This window comes from Scleropages formosus, chromosome 6 (assembly GCF_900964775.1).
Source record: "Scleropages formosus chromosome 6, fSclFor1.1, whole genome shotgun sequence".
In the NCBI taxonomy this organism is placed as follows: domain Eukaryota; kingdom Metazoa; phylum Chordata; class Actinopteri; order Osteoglossiformes; family Osteoglossidae; genus Scleropages; species Scleropages formosus.
This window is the reverse complement of record NC_041811.1, coordinates 16,920,841-16,939,389: the sequence shown is the minus strand read 5'-3', so window position 1 is coordinate 16,939,389 and position 18,549 is coordinate 16,920,841. Positions and strand designations below refer to the sequence as shown.

Here is an 18,549-nt window from a genome sequence, read left to right as displayed (position 1 = left end):
AGTTGAATTTGGGAACGATTGTAAATGACAACTAAAGGAAAGAAGGGGGATCACTTTTCCACCCAGGACATTTTCTGCCTCTTAAAACTTTCAGATACCTTTATTTTCAAGTACAGCATTCAGTTAAACACAGGCAGAATGTAAGTCTTAAAATCTTCTGAAGTTTGAATTTTTTAAAAGCTGTTTTAAGAGGTAAAATGACCTTTTTGACTGCAGAACCATTGGACATTTTTCCACAGCAGCGGTGCAGCTACTTCGGGTGGGGGCAAAAGTAGTAGAATTGTACATAGAGGAGTTATATACAAATATTGGAGAAGTTAGCCTTGGATCAATATCAGTGTGACCCTCCCCACTTTTTTGAGCCTGTTCAAGCCTGACTTTGTTTTCTGCAGGAAAAATGGTTCAGTAATAACTTCCACAAACCACAGCGTACGCTGTTACCTGATCTTACCATATGAAATGAGTCCCTCTGTTGTTCATGACTCAGAGTAGCACTCTGGATCTCACCATCTGTACACACTAGTTGTCCAGGCATTTGGAAGCTCCTGGCCCCATATGCATTTACATTACATTTACATTTATTCATTTAGCAGATGCTTTTCTCCAAAGCAATGTCCATCTCATAGAAAATACAGTTTGTGCATTACCTTAGGAGAAATAGACATAGTTGCAGATGTGACTCTTAAGTACAGTTAGTTTCCTTCACCATATGCACCGATGTTCATCACACCTGTAGCTGCATAAAACTTTACCAGAATATCGCCGATTCCTAATCACCCTCCAAGTAGTTTTTTTTTTTTTAAAGATACATATAAACAAACATTTACGTTACACTGCAGGAGTGGCTCTGTAAAGGATTGATCCAAGCATGAGCATGAACATTTATACCTTACATAATCTTAAGAGATCATGGGAGAAGTGAGTTCAGAAGAGATGAGTTTTAAGACCCTTTTTAAATGTGGACAGAGATTCAGCAATTCAACGTAGGCAGAACCGAGAACCTCTGTTCTTTACCTTGCGTGCGTGGGACCACCAAAAGGGCAGATGTGGAAGAGAGTAGCAGTCTGACTGGCGTGTAGTGAACGATAAAGTGCTGTAGATAGCTGGGAGCAGTTCTACTGATGCATTTGTAGGCCATAACCAGGGTCTTAAATTTGATCCGGGCAGGTATGGGAAACGAGTGCAGAGAAATGAGTAGAGGTGATACATGGGAATGCTTTGGCAAATCAAACACAACTCGTACAGCAGCATTCTGTATCAGCTGCAGAGGTTTGATGGCAGTAGTGACAAGGCCACACGGGAGAAAGTTGCAGTAGTCCAGACAGGATGTCACCATGCCCTGGACAAGGGACGGTTCCTGCGGATATTATGCAGGACGTATCTTCAGTCAATCATCACTCCCAGACTCCTAGCCGAGGAGGTAGGCAAAACGGGTGAGTTGTCCAGTTTGATCAAGAGATCATGACAGGGAGACAGGCCAGCTGGGAGGTGTAGGATCTCTGTTTTGAAGAGGTTGAGTTGTAGGTGGAGATCAAACATCCATACAGAGATGTCCAACAGGCAGGCAGCGATGCACACGAAAATGTCTGATGCTCCAGGTGGAAAGGAGAGGAAGAGTTGGGCATCATCATCGTAGAAGTGGTATTTGAATCCGTGAGAGGCTATGACCGGGCTGAGGTAGGAGGTACAGATCAAGAAGAGGACCCAGTACCGAGCCCTGTGGGACACCGGTTGAGAGAGGCAGAGGAGAAGAACGGGAGCCCCGCCAGACCACTTGATAGGATCTGTCAGATAAGTAGGACCCAGACAATCTTAATGCTGTTCCTTTGATCCCAAGCTGACTAAGAATGGAGAGTAGGATCCGGTGGTTGACAGTGTCAAATGCTGCAGTTGTAGTGTCTTGGGGAACCTCTGACTGCATAACCACATGGCCAGTACACCGATCGGTATTAATAAGGCTTCCAGGAATGCTGCAGTATGCTCTAGTAAATGGACCTCATGTAATATAGGGTGCAGAAAAAGGACACAAGTTCAATACCATGTTCATGCAAGTCATAAATATTTGAAGTACTATATCAGGAAATATGTATAACTTTTCCTCAAGTTTAAGTTGGTTTCATTTCTCAGAAATGGAACCCCAATTTAAAAAAAAAAAAAAAACAATTAGGTTACTTCAGGCTCCACTAAGTCCTCCTCTGCAGTCATCTCACACTGAATTTATATCATAAATGTGACTCTTGGGAAACACACAAAAAAAGTAAATTCTGTATTTGAGAGAGGAAACACACTAGGACACACCCAAGAATCTCCGTTTTGTAAACAGCCTGACTACTGAAAAATGAAACTCACGAGGAGAACTGAGATTACTAAACTGAATAGGAATTTGTTCACTTTCAGTTGTTTATACTGGTAAGAGTGAAACATGGGAAACACTGTATGTACTCAAAGAATCACGTGTCTACTTCCAGATCTTTCCTTTTGCTGGTGTATGGCACTTTTTACACCGTTTTCTGAGATATGTACCTCGCTGGAGAAAAGTTTATTCTAAATAAATGTAAATATAATCAAACTGCAATCAGTTTGCATTAATTGGCAACTTTTCATTATACAAGTTGTGAATCAGGTACATGAATTGTAAAAACGCTCTAGTGTATGTCATAGAAGGACTGTATTACATAACACTGATATGTACATGGACCGCATGGACTGACAATGTCAGTTTCGTTTTCTACAGGTAACTTGACGCCACACAAAGAGACTGTATGACCTAAAATGGACACCGTATCCCAGAAATGCGTCAGAATTACTTCGTAATTTCCGGCGGAGTTAACGCGGCAACCAGGAAGAGTCGAATTACTCCCCAATGACCGATCTTGGATCAGCTAACTTGAGCTCAGTGTCTTATCGAGTCATTTTTGAAAAAAATCTGAAAACGGTTCAGGATCAGCAAATGAAAAGTATGCGACAGGAAAACGGTTCTCCGTTACGGCAGCTGAGCCGTGCAAGTAGTTGGTAGTGTTGCTGGCGTACCCATCTATCCTGGTGCGGAAACAAAAAGTGCTCGCGAGGTAAAAAAATAATCAAGCACCCTGGAAGAAGCGGGCGAATCCAAGATATCCACCCAAAATGGATTTTGTATAACTCCGACAAGATGTAAGGAGCCGAACCAGGAGAACAGTTCGGAAGGGGCGACCAACCGCATCATGCTTGTCAAAAAAATCATAATGAGAGAGCCGGGGAGCGGGGTAAGTGATAACGCGCAGGGTTTCGATAACAGAACTACCTCATACACATTCATAGTGACAGCACAATGATGAAACTTAACCAACGCACGAGTTAAAAATATTAACATGCTAAAATAAACGGGACCTGTGACTGTGTGTGGCCTTATTGATATAAACATTTCAAAAGCCACACGGCGAACTAGCGTACCGCGTAGGACGATAAGCCTCAAGGCTTCGGATGCTCGACAGTTCGGACTCGGTCGGTGAATGAATGTTCGCAGCCTGGTGCTGGAAACCGAACGGGTCACGCGCTCGTCACCCCGGCGTTAACCGCTTGACGTGATTCTTTAGTGATTATTATATCCCTGCGACTGACCCATGATTTTCGGCCCTACCCTCGCCTATTATTATTATTATTATTATTATACCTCACTACTGGCGTCCGATTGGTTCGTTGTTGCGTTCTCTGCTCACCGGCTAGTTAGGTAGTCAAATACCAGGCACCGGTTTTGCTTCACGTAATGAAACCAAAAAACGAGTCAGTCACAGTCACAGTGTGTTGTCGGTTCGTTTTTTTTTATTTTTTTTTTATTTTTCTTAGAAAAAAAAAATGAAAAAGAGAGCAGTTGACAGTGAGTTCGCAAGAGCTTTTCTAGTACAACTAGCCAACGGGCCAATTTCATACGAAGTGCTTCTGCAAGTTCTGGTTCTGCACAAACACGTTTACTTACTGGGAACTAACGCCCCAATGTCGCATGAATCATTTACATTTCATTTAGCAGACCAGACGCTTTAAGTTTAATTTCTCAAGCGAGTTACAACATCTCACAGAAATATAATGATTCTTAAGAAGTACAGTTAGTAACTGAGTTTCTTTCTTTCCACCATGTTGTGCTGTGTACATCATGAAGAGACTCTTGAAGAGTAGCTGCATATATAACTTATCCGAATATCGACAATTTTTATAAACATTTTACGTGTTTCTGTCACACTCAGTCAGGTTATATTAGTTGGTTATTGATTTTTGTTTTTATTTTTAGATTTTACATTGGCATGACAGTTTTAAGGATTTATTTATTTACTGAATAAAGATTTTTAATCTGAAGAATGGAGAAATTTTTACCTGTCGAGTTGGACAGGTTGTGGAACCGGACACCTTTAGTCCAAGTTTGGTGGGCTCGTGATCCATTCTGATCCGTGAAGGGGGGAAAAAAAAAAAAAAAAGATGCTTTACAAGTTTTCAGACCCTTTTTAGATGTGGACAGAGATTCAGCAGTTCTGAGTGACAGGGGGAGGTCGTTCCACCACATTGGAGTCAGAACTGGGAACCTTGTGTTTGGGACCACCAAGCAGGCAGAGGTGGTGGAGTGTAGCAGCCTGGTGCCCCAGTAGTGTGTATGTACTGTGTTACACTCCTGTTTGCACTCCCTACAGGGCAGTGATTGATGTTACGTTAATTTATTTAGCAGACACTTTTCTCAAAAGTGACTTCCATTGAACTCTATGTAGTGTTATTGGCCACACACCTTATTCACCACGGTAACTTACACTGCTAGATACACTACTTACAATGGGTCACTCATCCATACATCAGTGGAACACACACTCTGTCACTCACACACTATAGGGGAACCTGAACAGCATGTCTTTAGACTGTGGAAGGAAACCAGAGCACCCGGAGGAAACCCACACAGGCACGGGGACGACATGCAAACTCCCCACAGACTGAGCGTGGATCAAACCCACATCTTCTTACACCACTCAGGTGCTCTGAGACAGCAGTGCTACTTGCTGTGCCACCATGCCGCCCCAGTGTAGCAGGATTCTAGGTCTGTTCTGTGTGGGAAGTTGAAAGTTTCGATGCGATCGGAACACAATGAATTCTTTCCACAGCAAGACTGAATAAGGTGTTTCAGCAAAACGTAAAGGTGAGGATAAGTTTCATTTTTTTCCTTCTTATTTGAAAGGCCCAGCACTTGAATGTCAACCAGTTGAGCTGATTTAAGACTTAATTGTTAAGTTGTGGTTCCGCAATCGTAACATCAGTCCCTCAGGATTATAATCATTTCCAGGCATCGTTTTGGGAAGATGACAGTGGGAAAGGTCATTATTCACGTTCACGTTCATGGTGAAGGGCAGCGCTGTAGGAAAGCACAGCTGTGTGGAAACGGTCCAGCATCAACGTGTCCTTGACTCTGGTTCGAATTTCACCTAGTTCTCTTGAGAATTGACGCAGTAGAAATTACCCTGCTGCATTATCTTTGTATATACCATAAAACTAAGTTATTCTGGAGAAGAGAATCAAATAATTTAATTAAAATGGAAGAATGAAAAAATAAAAGCTTTGGACATACACTGATTAACAGTGTTTGAGGGGCTCAGATCTGCTGCATTGTGATTCCTTGTTGAGTTTCTCTGCTGTGAAGAGGAGCCATGTAGACAATCATTGCAAAACTCGAATGTTCTCTCAACTCAAAATAACCTTGTGTGTTACGGCTCACTCACATCAGCACCCGCACTGGTGATAAAAGAAAAACTAAAGGGAGGAATATGCAGTTAAGTGTGTGTTATATATAGCTGAATGAGTTATTTTTTTAACCATTGTGTTGCCAGATTTCAGATAACATTTTCAGAAGCCTTTAGCACTTCACTAGTTGATAAGCCACAGCGGTTTTGTCTTGATGCAAAAAGTGAAACAGTGGAGAAAAGTTAGAAGTATTTTTCTTTTTGAAAATACAGGACAGCTGGTAGCATAGTGATTAGAGCTGCTGCCTTTGCACCCAAAGGTTGCAGGTTTGAATCCCACCTCCGGCTGAAGTACCTGTGAGCAAGGTACTTATCCTAAAATTGCTCTAGTAAAATTACCCAGCTGTGTAAATGGGTGAATACTTGTAAGTTGCTTTGGAGAAAAAACCATCAGTTACATGAATAAATAAAAATAGCAGTTTGAATACCTGTTAAACTGACTGTTGCTGAAGGTCTAATAGTGTTGCTTTATTGGAATTTATTACTAATATAAATTCATTTAGGTAATCTTTCTCTCTATGTTGACAAGTGTAAATCTACTTAGTGATAGCTGGGTAATTGTTATTGTATCCATTCAGGGTAAGCACCTTGCTCAAGGGTACTGTAGCAGTAGTTGGAATTCTAACCTAGGTCTTTGGCTGCAAGGCAGCGTCTTTGTTCACTACGCCATCTACTGCCATATATAGTGTAGATACAGTAAAGTGCAAAAGTTTTAGGCACTTGGTTGGGGGAAAGAAAACTGTAAAGTGAGAAATCTTCCAAAAATAATGCTCTTAATAAACTTCCTACAAGCTTAGTAACCATCCATCGTCAACAACCACTTGTCCCGAGTGGGGTCGTGGCGGGTTTGACCGGGTCTTGCTCTCTGGCGGGTCTGGGGTTTGAGTCCTGCTTGGGGTGCCTTGCAATGGACTCGCATCCCGTCCTGGGTGTGCCCCTTCCCCCTCCAGCCTTATGCCTTGTGTTGCCGGGTTAGCCTGAGCCGGTTCGCCGCAACAGAAGACATTAAATAACTGTCTAAAACAAATATTTTTGTGAAACATCTAAGTGCCTAAGACTTTTGCATAGTACTGTATGTGGAACAGATTTCAAGTTAGCAACATGCTGGGGTTTATACGTTTCTAAGGACTACCTTTGCCTAAATTAGGAAAGTAATTGAACAGACAACACCAGTCTCTAAGGGCTTCATTCTTGAAGGTTTTAGGCTCACCATTTGATTAGTTACAGACATGTATGTGAAGGACTCGCTGAGATGACTTCTGCTTCATCATTTTGGTTTATTTCAAATTATCAATTTTTAGTGGAACAGTCATGCAGCAAGTCCTGATGCTGCCTCACAGCTCCTGGACTATAGGCTTAGACTTTGGTTTGAATCCAGCTCAGTCTCTTGTCAGGTTTGCATGTTCTCCCTATGTGCATGTGGGTTTCCTCCCACAGTCCAAAGTCATGTCTCAGGTGGTTTGATGATACTAAATTGCCAGTAACTTGTGTGTGATTGATCTGTAATGTGTTCATGTTTGGTTCAGGGTTTACCCTGTCTTGCGCCCTGCGCCTCCGCAATAAACTCTGGACCACTGGAACCCTAAATTGGACAAGAGGTTAACACAATACATGAATGAACTGTTTTTTTGTCAGATGCATATTGTGTCTTTATTTCTTCGCTGTATAAAGCCAGTTGCAAAAAAAAAAGAGAGAAATGTCAAGATGTTTTAAATTACAGAATTCAGTCAACAGTTCTGAGCCTAATTAAAAGTTCAGCTGGTACACAAAGGTTTGCTTACAGGTGGTATATGCAATACAGATCAGAAAACCCCACTTTTTATTTTATTTTAAACTATTTCATATTTCCCACAAAATTTAAAATCCATTTATTTTTGCTTGACAGTCAGGTGTAAATGTTACATTCTCTCAGATGTCATGATTTACAATAGGAATCCCTTCCTAATCATATAATATAAAAGAAACAAAAGAAATATTCCTCTTTCATATGCAAATTATGACCTTTGATGTGAGATTAACTTCCATTAGAATTTGGAAAAACATGGGCTGATGAGCACTTTCTTCACTGACTCCTTATTTCACATAGTAGAGTTTTAACAATGTAAAGGAGAAGCACTTGACCCTAAACATAAAAGACATCTGGTACAGTAACCCAAAGAACAGATGTAGCCATCAAGGATGGGGACATCCCATTTGTTAGCCATCTAAATCAGCACTTGATAAAATAAAACTGGCCAAGCTTGTTTTCTATGTTTGAGTGCAACAGTTTCATTTTCTGCATAGTTAAACTTCTGGTTGAATCATTCCTTAAATTATAAGTTTAAAAAAGAAAATGGTTTTAAGAGATTTCACATCCATTACAGTTGTGACAGCTTTTTGGACAAGACTCCATTGCCAGTAACTTCAGCTTCAGTTAACACTTTGTTGCAATAAAACCCCATGGTCTGATGTCACCTCTTAATGAACAAGCACTTTAATTAATTAGAAAGCTCATGAATTATTTTTTCTCCTTGACCGCTTTTCCCCATTGCAGGGTGTGGGCAGCGCTAGCGTTATCCATGCGGTGGTAGTCATTTTCCTGGAGTTCTTTGCCTGGGGTCTGCTGACAACACCCATGTTGACTGTAAGTTGGGGCATATGTCAACATCACTGTACAGATTTTACAGTTACACAAACATTGTTACTGTATTTCTATGTGTATATCAGGTAAATCAATTTATGTAAACAGTTTGTGCAGTCAGGAACTGCTGTTTGCCACATACAGATGATACACTGATTTTTTGGAAGATTATTCATACATCTGCAATAAAAAATTAATGTATAATGCTTTAGTTTTTGGTGCATTTTAATGGATTCTTTTTGGTCATATTTTTTAAGGTTCTACATGAAACGTTTCCACAACACACATTTCTTATGAATGGTCTCATTCAGGGTGTCAAGGTAAGGAGTTCTGTCAATTTTTTAAAGAAATTTTTGTTTAAATGTCATAATTTCCCCTAAAATCCTAATCTTATAAAAACTTAGTTTCGATGAGAGGTGTTTGAAGTTTTACAGAATGATTATATATATATATATATATATATATATATATATATATATATATATTACTGATTATACAGTTTAATGAACAGATGACCTTTGTAATCTTTGTATTTGGAAATATTTTGGTTATTGCAAGCAGTTTTCCCATATGTTCCAGTTTCCTTGTTTGTATTAGATTTTATTTGCTAAACATGTTTGTATGCACTTTGGATATACCTCATGGCTAAACTGTTTGAATGCATCCTTCATAATAATTCTTTTGAAAAAACATTTTTGACCACTGTAAGATGGATGACAAGGAACAAAAGGGACGAATACAGTCTGGCTATGATCTGCCCATTTGTGCAGTTGACCATAGCCAATGCATATTTATTTGAAGGTTATTTCTCCATTGTCTTCTTACCTGCCCTTAAAACGAAGGACATAAATATTTAACAACAAGGCACACATCATGATGATATCATGCGGCTTTGTGCCCCATCCTGGATTACAGCTCTTGTTGCAGTTGCCTGAGGTGTGGCAATGTGGCTCGAAATGCTGTGTCACTTGCTGATCTGCCCCTATTGCACCCACCTATCTGCCATCAGGGCCTGCTGTCCTTTATGAGTGCCCCTCTCATTGGTGCCCTGTCTGACGCATGGGGCAGGAAGTCATTCTTGCTGGTCACTGTGTTCTTCACCTGTGCGCCGATTCCCCTTATGAGAATAAGCCCCAGGTAAGAAACTAAGAGGCCACCCTTACTTTCTAGTGTGCTTTTAAAAAGCCAACTTAGTGTGTTACAGGCTTGTCATGCTTTCTGCCTTCTGCAGTGAATAGCCTTATTTTGTGTGAACTACAGTCTAGTTTCATCTGGGGAATGGTGCGCTTATACGTATATAGACAAAAGTCACATTACATGTAACGCCGGTCAAAAGTTTGAGTACACCTGGGCAATACCTGTGTGGAATGAACTGGATAAAAGAGTGGAAGCCAGGCGACGTACAAGTAGGGTCAACTGGTAGTGTAGTGGTTAAAGCTGCTACCTGTAGACCCAAAGGTTGCAGGTTTGAATCTCATGTCCAGTTGCATTACTGTTGAGCATGGTACTAACCCTGAATTCCTCCAGTTGAATTACCCAGCTCTATAAATGGGTAAATAATTGTAAGTTGCTTTGGAGAAAAGTGTCAGCTACATGAATAAATGTAAATGTGTCCATCTCTAAGAAATGCTGCAGAAGCACTGAGAAGGTTGTGTCATCTGATCTCCTTCTGAAACTTTTAAACCAAACACCTTTGGGGCGGGGGGGGGGAATTGTTTCCAACAAATGTATTAAAACTTTTGATGGGTACTTTTATGTATGCTTTTTGAGGAATACGTTTATGAACCCGTTGGAGTTATTTAGATTTCTGCATGCATTGCTCTGAAAATGTGATCTGATCTTCAGTAAATTTAATCACAGCATCGCAGTAGACAGGTGATACAAAAGTTGAAATTCATAGTAAATGTGCATCGCTTCATGTTAAGAGAAAACAAATCACTGCATACCAGCACCAAAACCTTATCCTAACATTGAAGCATGGTGGATGCAGTATAATGCTGTGGGGCTGCTTTACTGCCTCAGGACCTAAACCACTTGCAATAATTGAGCGACCAATGCTTTCCAAACATTGTCAGGAAATTCTAAAGCAGAATGTCGAGGTGTTTGTTTGTGATCTAAAACTCAACAGAAGTTCTCATGGAACATGACAGTGATCCAAAACACAGGGGTAAATCAACAACAGAGTCACTCAGACAGAAACTCTGTGTGGCTAAGTCAGGGTCTTGACCTCAAACTTATTGAAATACTTTGGTGTGAAGCAACGCATCCCTAAAATATACATGAACTGAAACAGTTTAGTACAGAGGAATGGGTCAGAATAGCTGCTAACCATTGTGTAGGTCTGGTGAACACCACAGAAAGTTTGGCTGGTGTTATTGCCAGTAAAGGAGATTCCACTACTTAGTAAATATTGGGGTTCACATACTTTTTCTATCACTGACCTTGATTGCTTAAACAATTTGTTTCAACAGTTCAGACAGTATAACATGTTGTTTGTGTTTAAGTAAGAATGTCTTTATTATTGTGACTTAGATGATCAGTTGATATTTTAGGAGCCATTCATGCAGAAATCAGGATAATTTCAAGGGGTTTGCAAATTTTGTGTGGGTGTGTTTGTGCATGTGTGTTTGTCTATGTGAGTCTGTGTGTGTATATATAGTCTACTGTATATAGTGTGTGTGTGTGTGTGTGTGTGTGTGTGTATATAATATATGTATGTACATATATGAGGCTAGGGAACTGCATCTGAGTTTAAAGAAATGTAACACATGCCATCATGCCAGGGAAGTGATTTTTCTATGCCTAGTGGTTTATATTTTTTAAATTCTTATTACCTGCTTGTATGTTTTTGCATGAAATTGACTATGAATATCTTGCTGACGTAACAGCCATTGATCAGACATGTTTTTTTTTTTTTTTTTTGTCCACAGGTGGTATTTTGCCATGATTTCTGTGTCCGGAGTCTTCTCTGTCACTTTCTCTGTAATATTTGCATATGTAGCAGATGTCACTGAAGAACATGAAAGAAGCACAGCATATGGATTGGTGAGTGATCATCTTCCTCAGCCAGAAAACCCTTCGTTAAAATCCTTAATTTAAATATGTGTAGCTTCAATCTTAACATGGTTTATGAGACAATAGTTACATTTCCTTGTCCTTGTGGTTTCAGGTGTCTGCGACATTTGCTGCTAGCCTGGTCGTAAGTCCAGCAATCGGTGCCTACCTCTCCGTTCATTACGGAGACAATCTAGTTGTGCTGGTGGCCACAGTGATAGCACTTGTGGACATCTGCTTCATCCTCCTGGCTGTGCCGGAATCACTTCAGGGGAAGATGAAGCTCACATCCTGGGGAGCATCAATTTCATGGCAGCAGGCTGACCCCTTTGCTGTGAGTGCAGTGTTTAAAAAGGAACTTGTGGAGAGAAATTAATCATATCTATGAAAGGAGCCTGCTTTTGAGTGTTGGTTCCCCGTTTTCCTTTTTTAGAATGGTTGATTTCTTGTGTTACCTTGTAAAGCTGTGAACATTTTCCGTAAAAGTGATGCTTGAATGAAAAATTACAATATTTACATTTATTCATTTAGCTGACACTTTTTTTCAGAGCAACTTAAAATGTTAAGGTTATAATAGCTGGATTTCCTTCGTTAGGCTAATGAAGATCCATTATTTTTACTGCTCTCTAAAATGGTTTATCCATTAAGTGTAACTGCTTCTTTTTAGTGTTTGACCTTGTTATTCTCATCTGCAGTCCCTGAGAAAGGTGGGGAAGGACTCCACAGTCTTACTCATCTGTATCACAGTGTTTCTGTCCTACTTGCCAGAAGCTGGACAGTATTCCAGCTTCTTCCTCTACCTTCTGCAGGTAATCACTTGTTGTTCAATCATTTATAGTAGTGTGGCACATTTTGTTTGATTGTAACGTGTTTGAGATATGGTGCACTGCATTAATACTGTCTCTTTAATGTACAGGTAGTTTAAAAACCATCTCTCACTACTGGTATCCACAATGTGGTCATCTCATTTCCATCGTGTTCCTTTAGCTGGAACTTCTCTTTTTGCCTGTTTTCTTGAAACTTTTTTTAAAAAAAAAAAAAAAAACATTATGAGGTTGTGTTTTCTCACACTGAAGAAAAATGACACTGGGGACAGCTGCAGTGCCATTGATGTGGAACTTCCACTAAATAGAGGAAAAGAACCCCCTTGGAATCCATCTGTCAGAATGAACCAATTCATGAACGAATGTAAATTTAATGTCATAGTTCTTTGATATGACAGCTTGATATCTGAGTTTTTGTGCAGGATTGTTTTAATAACTGGTGTCATTCATACTGTATCATTATGTGATGTTGATGGACTTAAATTGTACTTAGGATATCTGAATCTCTTTGTACGGAGTCCAAAAGCTTTTCAGCAGCTTTTTTTACCCTCTAGTGATAACTGTTCTATTTTGACTTTTTGCATCAGCCGCCCTAAAATGAAATATGCTTTGACAAATAAAACTCCAGCAGTACAGGTCAAACATCGTGTTTTTATTAATTTTTTTTTTTTTTCTTTTTCAGATCATTAACTTCTCACCCACAACAATTGCAGCCTTTATAGCAATGGTGGGCATCCTTTCCATCTTAGCCCAGGTATCGTACAAAAGCGAAAGCAGCCTTCTTTTCACATTTTTTTCCAGCCCCAAATGACCACCACTTTGTGTTTTACAGGCTCATCTTAGCTGTCGATTTTATTCGATAATTCTGAGAGCAAATAAGTGTTGTGCTTTTTGCACTGTCTGACAGATTGCTTGTCCCGCGGTGTAATTTGTGTCTCAAATGACTCAGTGAAGCCTGACACTTGTTTAAGCACATTGAAAAGGCACAAAAATGTTTGTTTGGTAAATGTCAGTCAGACATGGCAGCAAGGACTTATCTCACTTTCTCTCTCCAGACGGCATTACTGAGCCTTTTAATGAAATACATTGGAAACAAGAACACGGTCCTGCTTGGACTGGGCTTTCAGATGCTTCAACTGGCTTGGTATGGTTTTGGATCAGAACCATGGTAGGTCACTTACTTTAAAGTGAATGTTAAGTGGGAACACAAAATTGTACATTTATCTAGCCATGAGATTTCTGTTTTAACAGTTTTTATGAAGGCACCTTCTATGCTTTTTGTATTTACTTTTGAAACTTGGAATGTTGAACATGAAATTTGAAGACTGAAAATGAAATTTGGCCAACTTTCATTTTAGACCACTTGAATATATGCTTTGCAATGTGTACATGAAGCAGTTGTAGGAAGTTGTAATAGTTGCATTTTGAAGAGACTTTGGCCTGCGTTTGTTTTGCTGAAGGCTTTCCAACTGTGGAGACTGGTCATTCATATGGAAACTTCAGTAAAGAGCTGGATATATGTAATATGTGGATGGTGGGAGGTAAAAGTTACTCATTCAGTGACTGTCTGCCACAGGAGCTTTTCAAACTCCAAAATCAGTATTTCCTGTTTCCTATCAGTGTTTCCTGTGTCCTCTGTTGTATATATTGTAAACATATTATCTTTCTATAATACACCTTGGACCAAGTGCTCAAAGAAAAGAGCGGGACCATAGCCACACCCTCTGCTGCAGACTATACTAATGCACCTTCTCTCCATGGGAACTGTGCCATATGACCCTGCCTCAGTTGCAGTCAGGAATGCCAGTGAAATTGTGGCTACGGCTGGGGTGGCTGTAGAGTTCAGAATCGCACTGACAAGAGCATAATGTCGTTTTCAGGATGATGTGGGCGGCGGGAGCTGTGGCGGCCATGTCCAGCATTACCTTCCCGGCTGTGAGTGCGCTCGTATCCCGTAGCGCAGACCCCGACAAGCAGGGTGAGATGACAGCCGATGTCACAGCTGCCTAGCTGGGAGGGAAAGTCACGCTGCCACTTTAATGAATTCTCAGCGATTTTTCTGTTTTTAGCCAATACAGCACTGATAAGTGCAGGATGCGTAATGCACAGATGTCCTGTAATGATATTGCTTTAAAGAGGTTTATGCATTCATTTGGAGGATTAACCCTTTCCATCTGAGCTGTGGTAGCTGTAATTTTACTTGTTATTGGTTCATGCACTGCCATAGACATTCGTTTTTAACTCAGGTGTGTAGACTGAAAAACTTTTCTGTAAGCCTTACAAAATCTAATAATTTTCCACATTGTGATCTTCCTAAGTCTCTACTGTAGAATTGAATATAAAAGATTCACAACTTCTGGGGGATTTATGACTTCAGTCATTGAGTCAGACTGAAGAGTGTCTGCTGTTCCTCTTTCCCAGGGGTCGTGCAGGGCATAATTACAGGCATCCGTGGCCTGTGTAATGGACTGGGTCCAGCTCTCTATGGATTCATTTTCTTCCTCTTCAATGTCGAGCTGAATGAGATGGTGGCTGTGCAGAGTACAACCATGTCCTCTTTAAACCGTTCTGCAGAGGTAAGCAGGTTCACGGTGGTTTTTAAATTTTTTTTTTCTTCAAAATCTGTCATTAGATCTCAAGTTATTTCTTAACTGCGGTGAAAGTTTTTTTTGAAGAATGTAAATACATATGCACGCTTACAAATGTGTCTTGATTGCCAGTGATGTCTTACGCTTGGCTGTTCAACCCCTCCTCCTCGCACTTGTCTGCCAGGAAGAATTGAAGACAGCAGGCACACTCTCCTGCAATTCACACTCCTGCCAGCCAATTGTTATTTTACACACCGCAGGTCACACTGAGAGCTGGCGCCAGTTGGAAGGGAGGTGTATCTCTCACTGTAGGCAGCCACCACCCCAAAGTCCTTGAAAGACAAGCTGGTGGAGGACCTAGCGTTACATGTTTGCTGCGCTAACACTCACTTGGCTAATGACATAGCCCAAACTCAGCTTGTCATTTCGACTTTGACTATGAGCTTGGCGCATTCAGCATCTTTGTTTGGCATTTCAAAACTCCTACAGTGCGTGGCCAAACTTAGGAAACAGCGTGCTGATGAGAATATGACATGTTCAGAACGTCAACATTTTCTGTCACTTCACTGTGCTCTTGTAAATAATTTCACTTCTTAATACACCACATCCTGGTCCTATTAATGGTCAGGTTACAGCAGCTTGAACCACTATGCTAGCAAATGGCCTTTAAATGTGGCGGTGATGTCAGCAGCTCTTGAGTGATTCCATACAGAGGCCAAAAAAAACATTAGGTGCCCTTTAATGGAATGATTTGGGATATGGTATTATTGTTGTTGTTGTTGTTGTTGTTGTTGTTATTATTATTAGCAAGTTTGGTTGGTTGTTCAGCTATATATGTGCATTTTGTGCGCTCTCTGCACTAAGTCAGTGAGACCAAAAACTGCCCTGGGTTTTCCAAACACAGTCTGGAAGCAGGGTAGCAAAGATAGCAGCTGTAATGCATTTCTGTAGAGTTTTCTGAGACGTGCGTTTACTAAATGAGTAAACATACATCTAAATACGAGGAGAAAACAGTTTCCAAAACGTACTCCCTAGAAAAATACCCATTAATGACTTCACTGAGTGTTTCATAATCGTGAAGTGTTTTATATTATGCTGATTTCATTGGTTGATAGTTATTGTAGAGGTAATGGGGGGGCTGTGGCTCTCCTATAATACAGTGCTGTACTGTGTGTATATATACATTGTTGAACGGGCAACCGTTCTGTAAATTTGCTGGACCTGGTACGGTTTTGTGGGTCCAACAGCTTAGGCTGGGTGTGAGAGCTTCTTGAGTGCTGCTTTTTAACCATCTCCCTCTCCTGCTGCTGCCTTTGAACCCAAAGGTCACAGGTTCAAATCCCACCTACAGCTGTAGTACCCTCAAGCAAGGTACTTACCCTAAATTGCTCCAGTGAAAACGACCCTGCTGTATGAATGAGTAAATAATTGTAGGTAACTTTGGTGAAAAGAGTCTGCTGAATGAATAAATGTAACCCTTCTGAAGCAAGGTAAAGCTCATGTTCTTGCTTCTCTGTGTCCTCAGCCCACTCACATGCGGCACAGTAAAGGCAGGTTGTTGTATTATATGGATGTTTTGCAGAGGTTTAGTGATTTTTGGGGAAATAAGCCTTAGGACTTTGGACGGGCTGGAAATGCATTATTATTTTTCCCAAATAGTAGAAAAGAGGTTCTTGGTATCTGAAAATTTCATATACTCAGCATTTTCCAGAATGGATTATATTGAGGGATAGCTGTATTTGTGGAATGAATTGATCAACAGTCGACATTAAATTGGTGCTTATGGAGATAATTTATTCTACTTTAATTTTTCATTTTTTTAAGTTTTTATTAAATGTTATGATTTTTTTTTGTCAAATGTCATATGAAGTTTAGATTTTTTTATTGCTATGTCCAAGGTTTTCCCCAGAACCTATCTGCTAAATAAGGTGGCAGGTTTACTTGTGTTTTGGGTTTTTTTTGGGGTTCTGTTTTCATCTTGTAACTTGTTTTTGTTCAAAGGTTGATCTTTTTAACTGCAGTACTGCACTGTATTGTCAACATGACTGTACTCTCATAAAGACTAAGGTGTTATACAATTCTGTATATCTTCTTAAACAAAAACATTAGCAAAATAAACCTTCAGGGAGCTAGACTTAGAAGTGAACTCCATGGTCCTAGATGTGAAACTGTACAGCATACACCACATGTGGTCATGCATGCTGTAGCCATTTCAGCTTCATGTATTTATGTATATGAATTTTTTTGTTCTCTCCCTGCAGGGATCAGTAATTCCTGGGCCTCCCTTTGTGTTCGGGGCATGTGCGGTCCTCCTGGCTTTCTTAGTGGCATTATTCATCCCGGAGCACCGCAGCCCTGCAGTGAACACGTGCAATGCCCACAAACTCAGTGGCAGCGACGGACAGCCCCACAACCCTCCCCCAGGCAGTGATGAGGACATTGAGCCCCTGCTGCAGGACAGCAGCGTGTAACCAAGGAGAGGAGAACGTAGATGACATGAAGTGGCCCTGTAAGGGCCCGTCAGGAAGTGCTCAATGAAGCTGGGACCATGTAAGGGACGTGTTAAATCTTCCATCGTACCGAGCTTGCTGAAACTACAAATCAGTTCACATTCCTTGCTAGGAACATGATTTTAAGGTTGTGTTATTTTTTTCATCTAATATGGAACTACAAATGTTTTTATTAACTGTATAGTTTTTAATAATATTTTTCAGTATTTTATGATCTTAAGGGAGTTGAAGACTCAGGACCTAGTTGTTGGAGCTTGCAAGTAATTCTGGGTACCTTGTTGGAAGGTAAGGGCTGTTACTGTGTTGTGAGTCAGTGATATCAAAAAAATGCAGGGTTCTGAGAGGGATGATTTTGGAGTGGTCTTTGGTTGCTAGTTTTATTTATTTATTTCATTTACTAGACTGTTCATAATGAAAAATCATCAATAGGCTTGTATTAAGTAAATTTTATGTTGCAACTCAGAATAATTCTTTTATTAGAAGCTTTATATCAATAAGCCTTACATGATTTTTTTTAAGTTATGTCAGATGGGGTGAAATGTTCATTTTCACTCCAAAAGAGCCCAAAAGTATGTTTTAAAAAAAAAAGTATTTAAAAATTGTTTTAAAAAGCAAGAGTCCAGGAGACCCTGCTTTTGCATATTTACAAAGCCGACTGTGTTACAGAGCATATCAAAAGAAATTGTAATTTCCTTTTTTCCTCTTGTTAACTGGTGGGGTGAATTGCAGTGACATTCTTGAGCTGATGATGTAGTTGTTTACTAAGTTATATTCTATGCATTAATCTCATACTTTTAGTTAGTCCTGTGGGGCCGTACAGCAATTGCTATGACTTTTTGTATGATTGTATCTTGTAATATTGTATGTCATATAAATAAAATTTTATCTGCATTTATATACTTAATGTACCCTATCATTTAACAACGAAGAAAATTCGTATGACATTTAAGTATATTGATAGTAGCTTTTAATTAATGACATGCTTTTTACAGTTTTTATTTCTTTGCTTTTTTGTTATTTGTGGACATTTTGTATTTCAAAACGTTTTAAAGATAGTATTTCTGAGATGGGAGCTGATTTAAATTGAATTATAAAACAAACATGTTGGGGCTTATTCAGTTTTAATATTTACCCCATCCATCCAAACTCAGTTCACCAGCTACCTCAGCTTTGGGTTTTTACTCCTGGATTTTAACTTTACTT

At 39.9% G+C, this 18,549-nt stretch overlaps 1 protein-coding gene across 1 annotated transcript; it reads left to right on the top strand.

Moving 5' to 3' along the window:
- The first annotated feature begins 2,871 nt into the window (after positions 1–2,871).
- On the top strand, positions 2,872–17,913 carry mfsd14ba (major facilitator superfamily domain containing 14Ba). Its single transcript, XM_018736636.2, has 12 exons — positions 2,872–3,245; positions 8,284–8,373; positions 8,628–8,690; positions 9,380–9,507; positions 11,301–11,415; positions 11,540–11,758; positions 12,120–12,233; positions 12,931–13,002; positions 13,304–13,416; positions 14,129–14,226; positions 14,670–14,824; positions 17,098–17,913. The coding sequence occupies exons 1-12, from the start codon at positions 3,204–3,206 to the stop codon at positions 17,305–17,307; spliced, it is 1,419 nt and encodes a 472-aa protein (XP_018592152.1). The 5' UTR covers positions 2,872–3,203; the 3' UTR covers positions 17,308–17,913.
- Positions 17,914–18,549: the final 636 nt, after the last annotated feature.

Bases quoted from the DNA above. Each gene is read 5' to 3' on its own strand.
- mfsd14ba (XM_018736636.2), top strand. From the start codon at position 3,204: ATGCTTGTCAAAAAAATCATAATGAGAGAGCCGGGGAGCGGG. The intron at 13,417-14,128 runs GTAGGTCACTTA...TGTCGTTTTCAG, and splicing joins GGTTTTGGATCAGAACCATG to GATGATGTGGGCGGCGGGAG. The intron at 14,825-17,097 runs GTAAGCAGGTTC...CTCTCCCTGCAG, and splicing joins CTTTAAACCGTTCTGCAGAG to GGATCAGTAATTCCTGGGCC.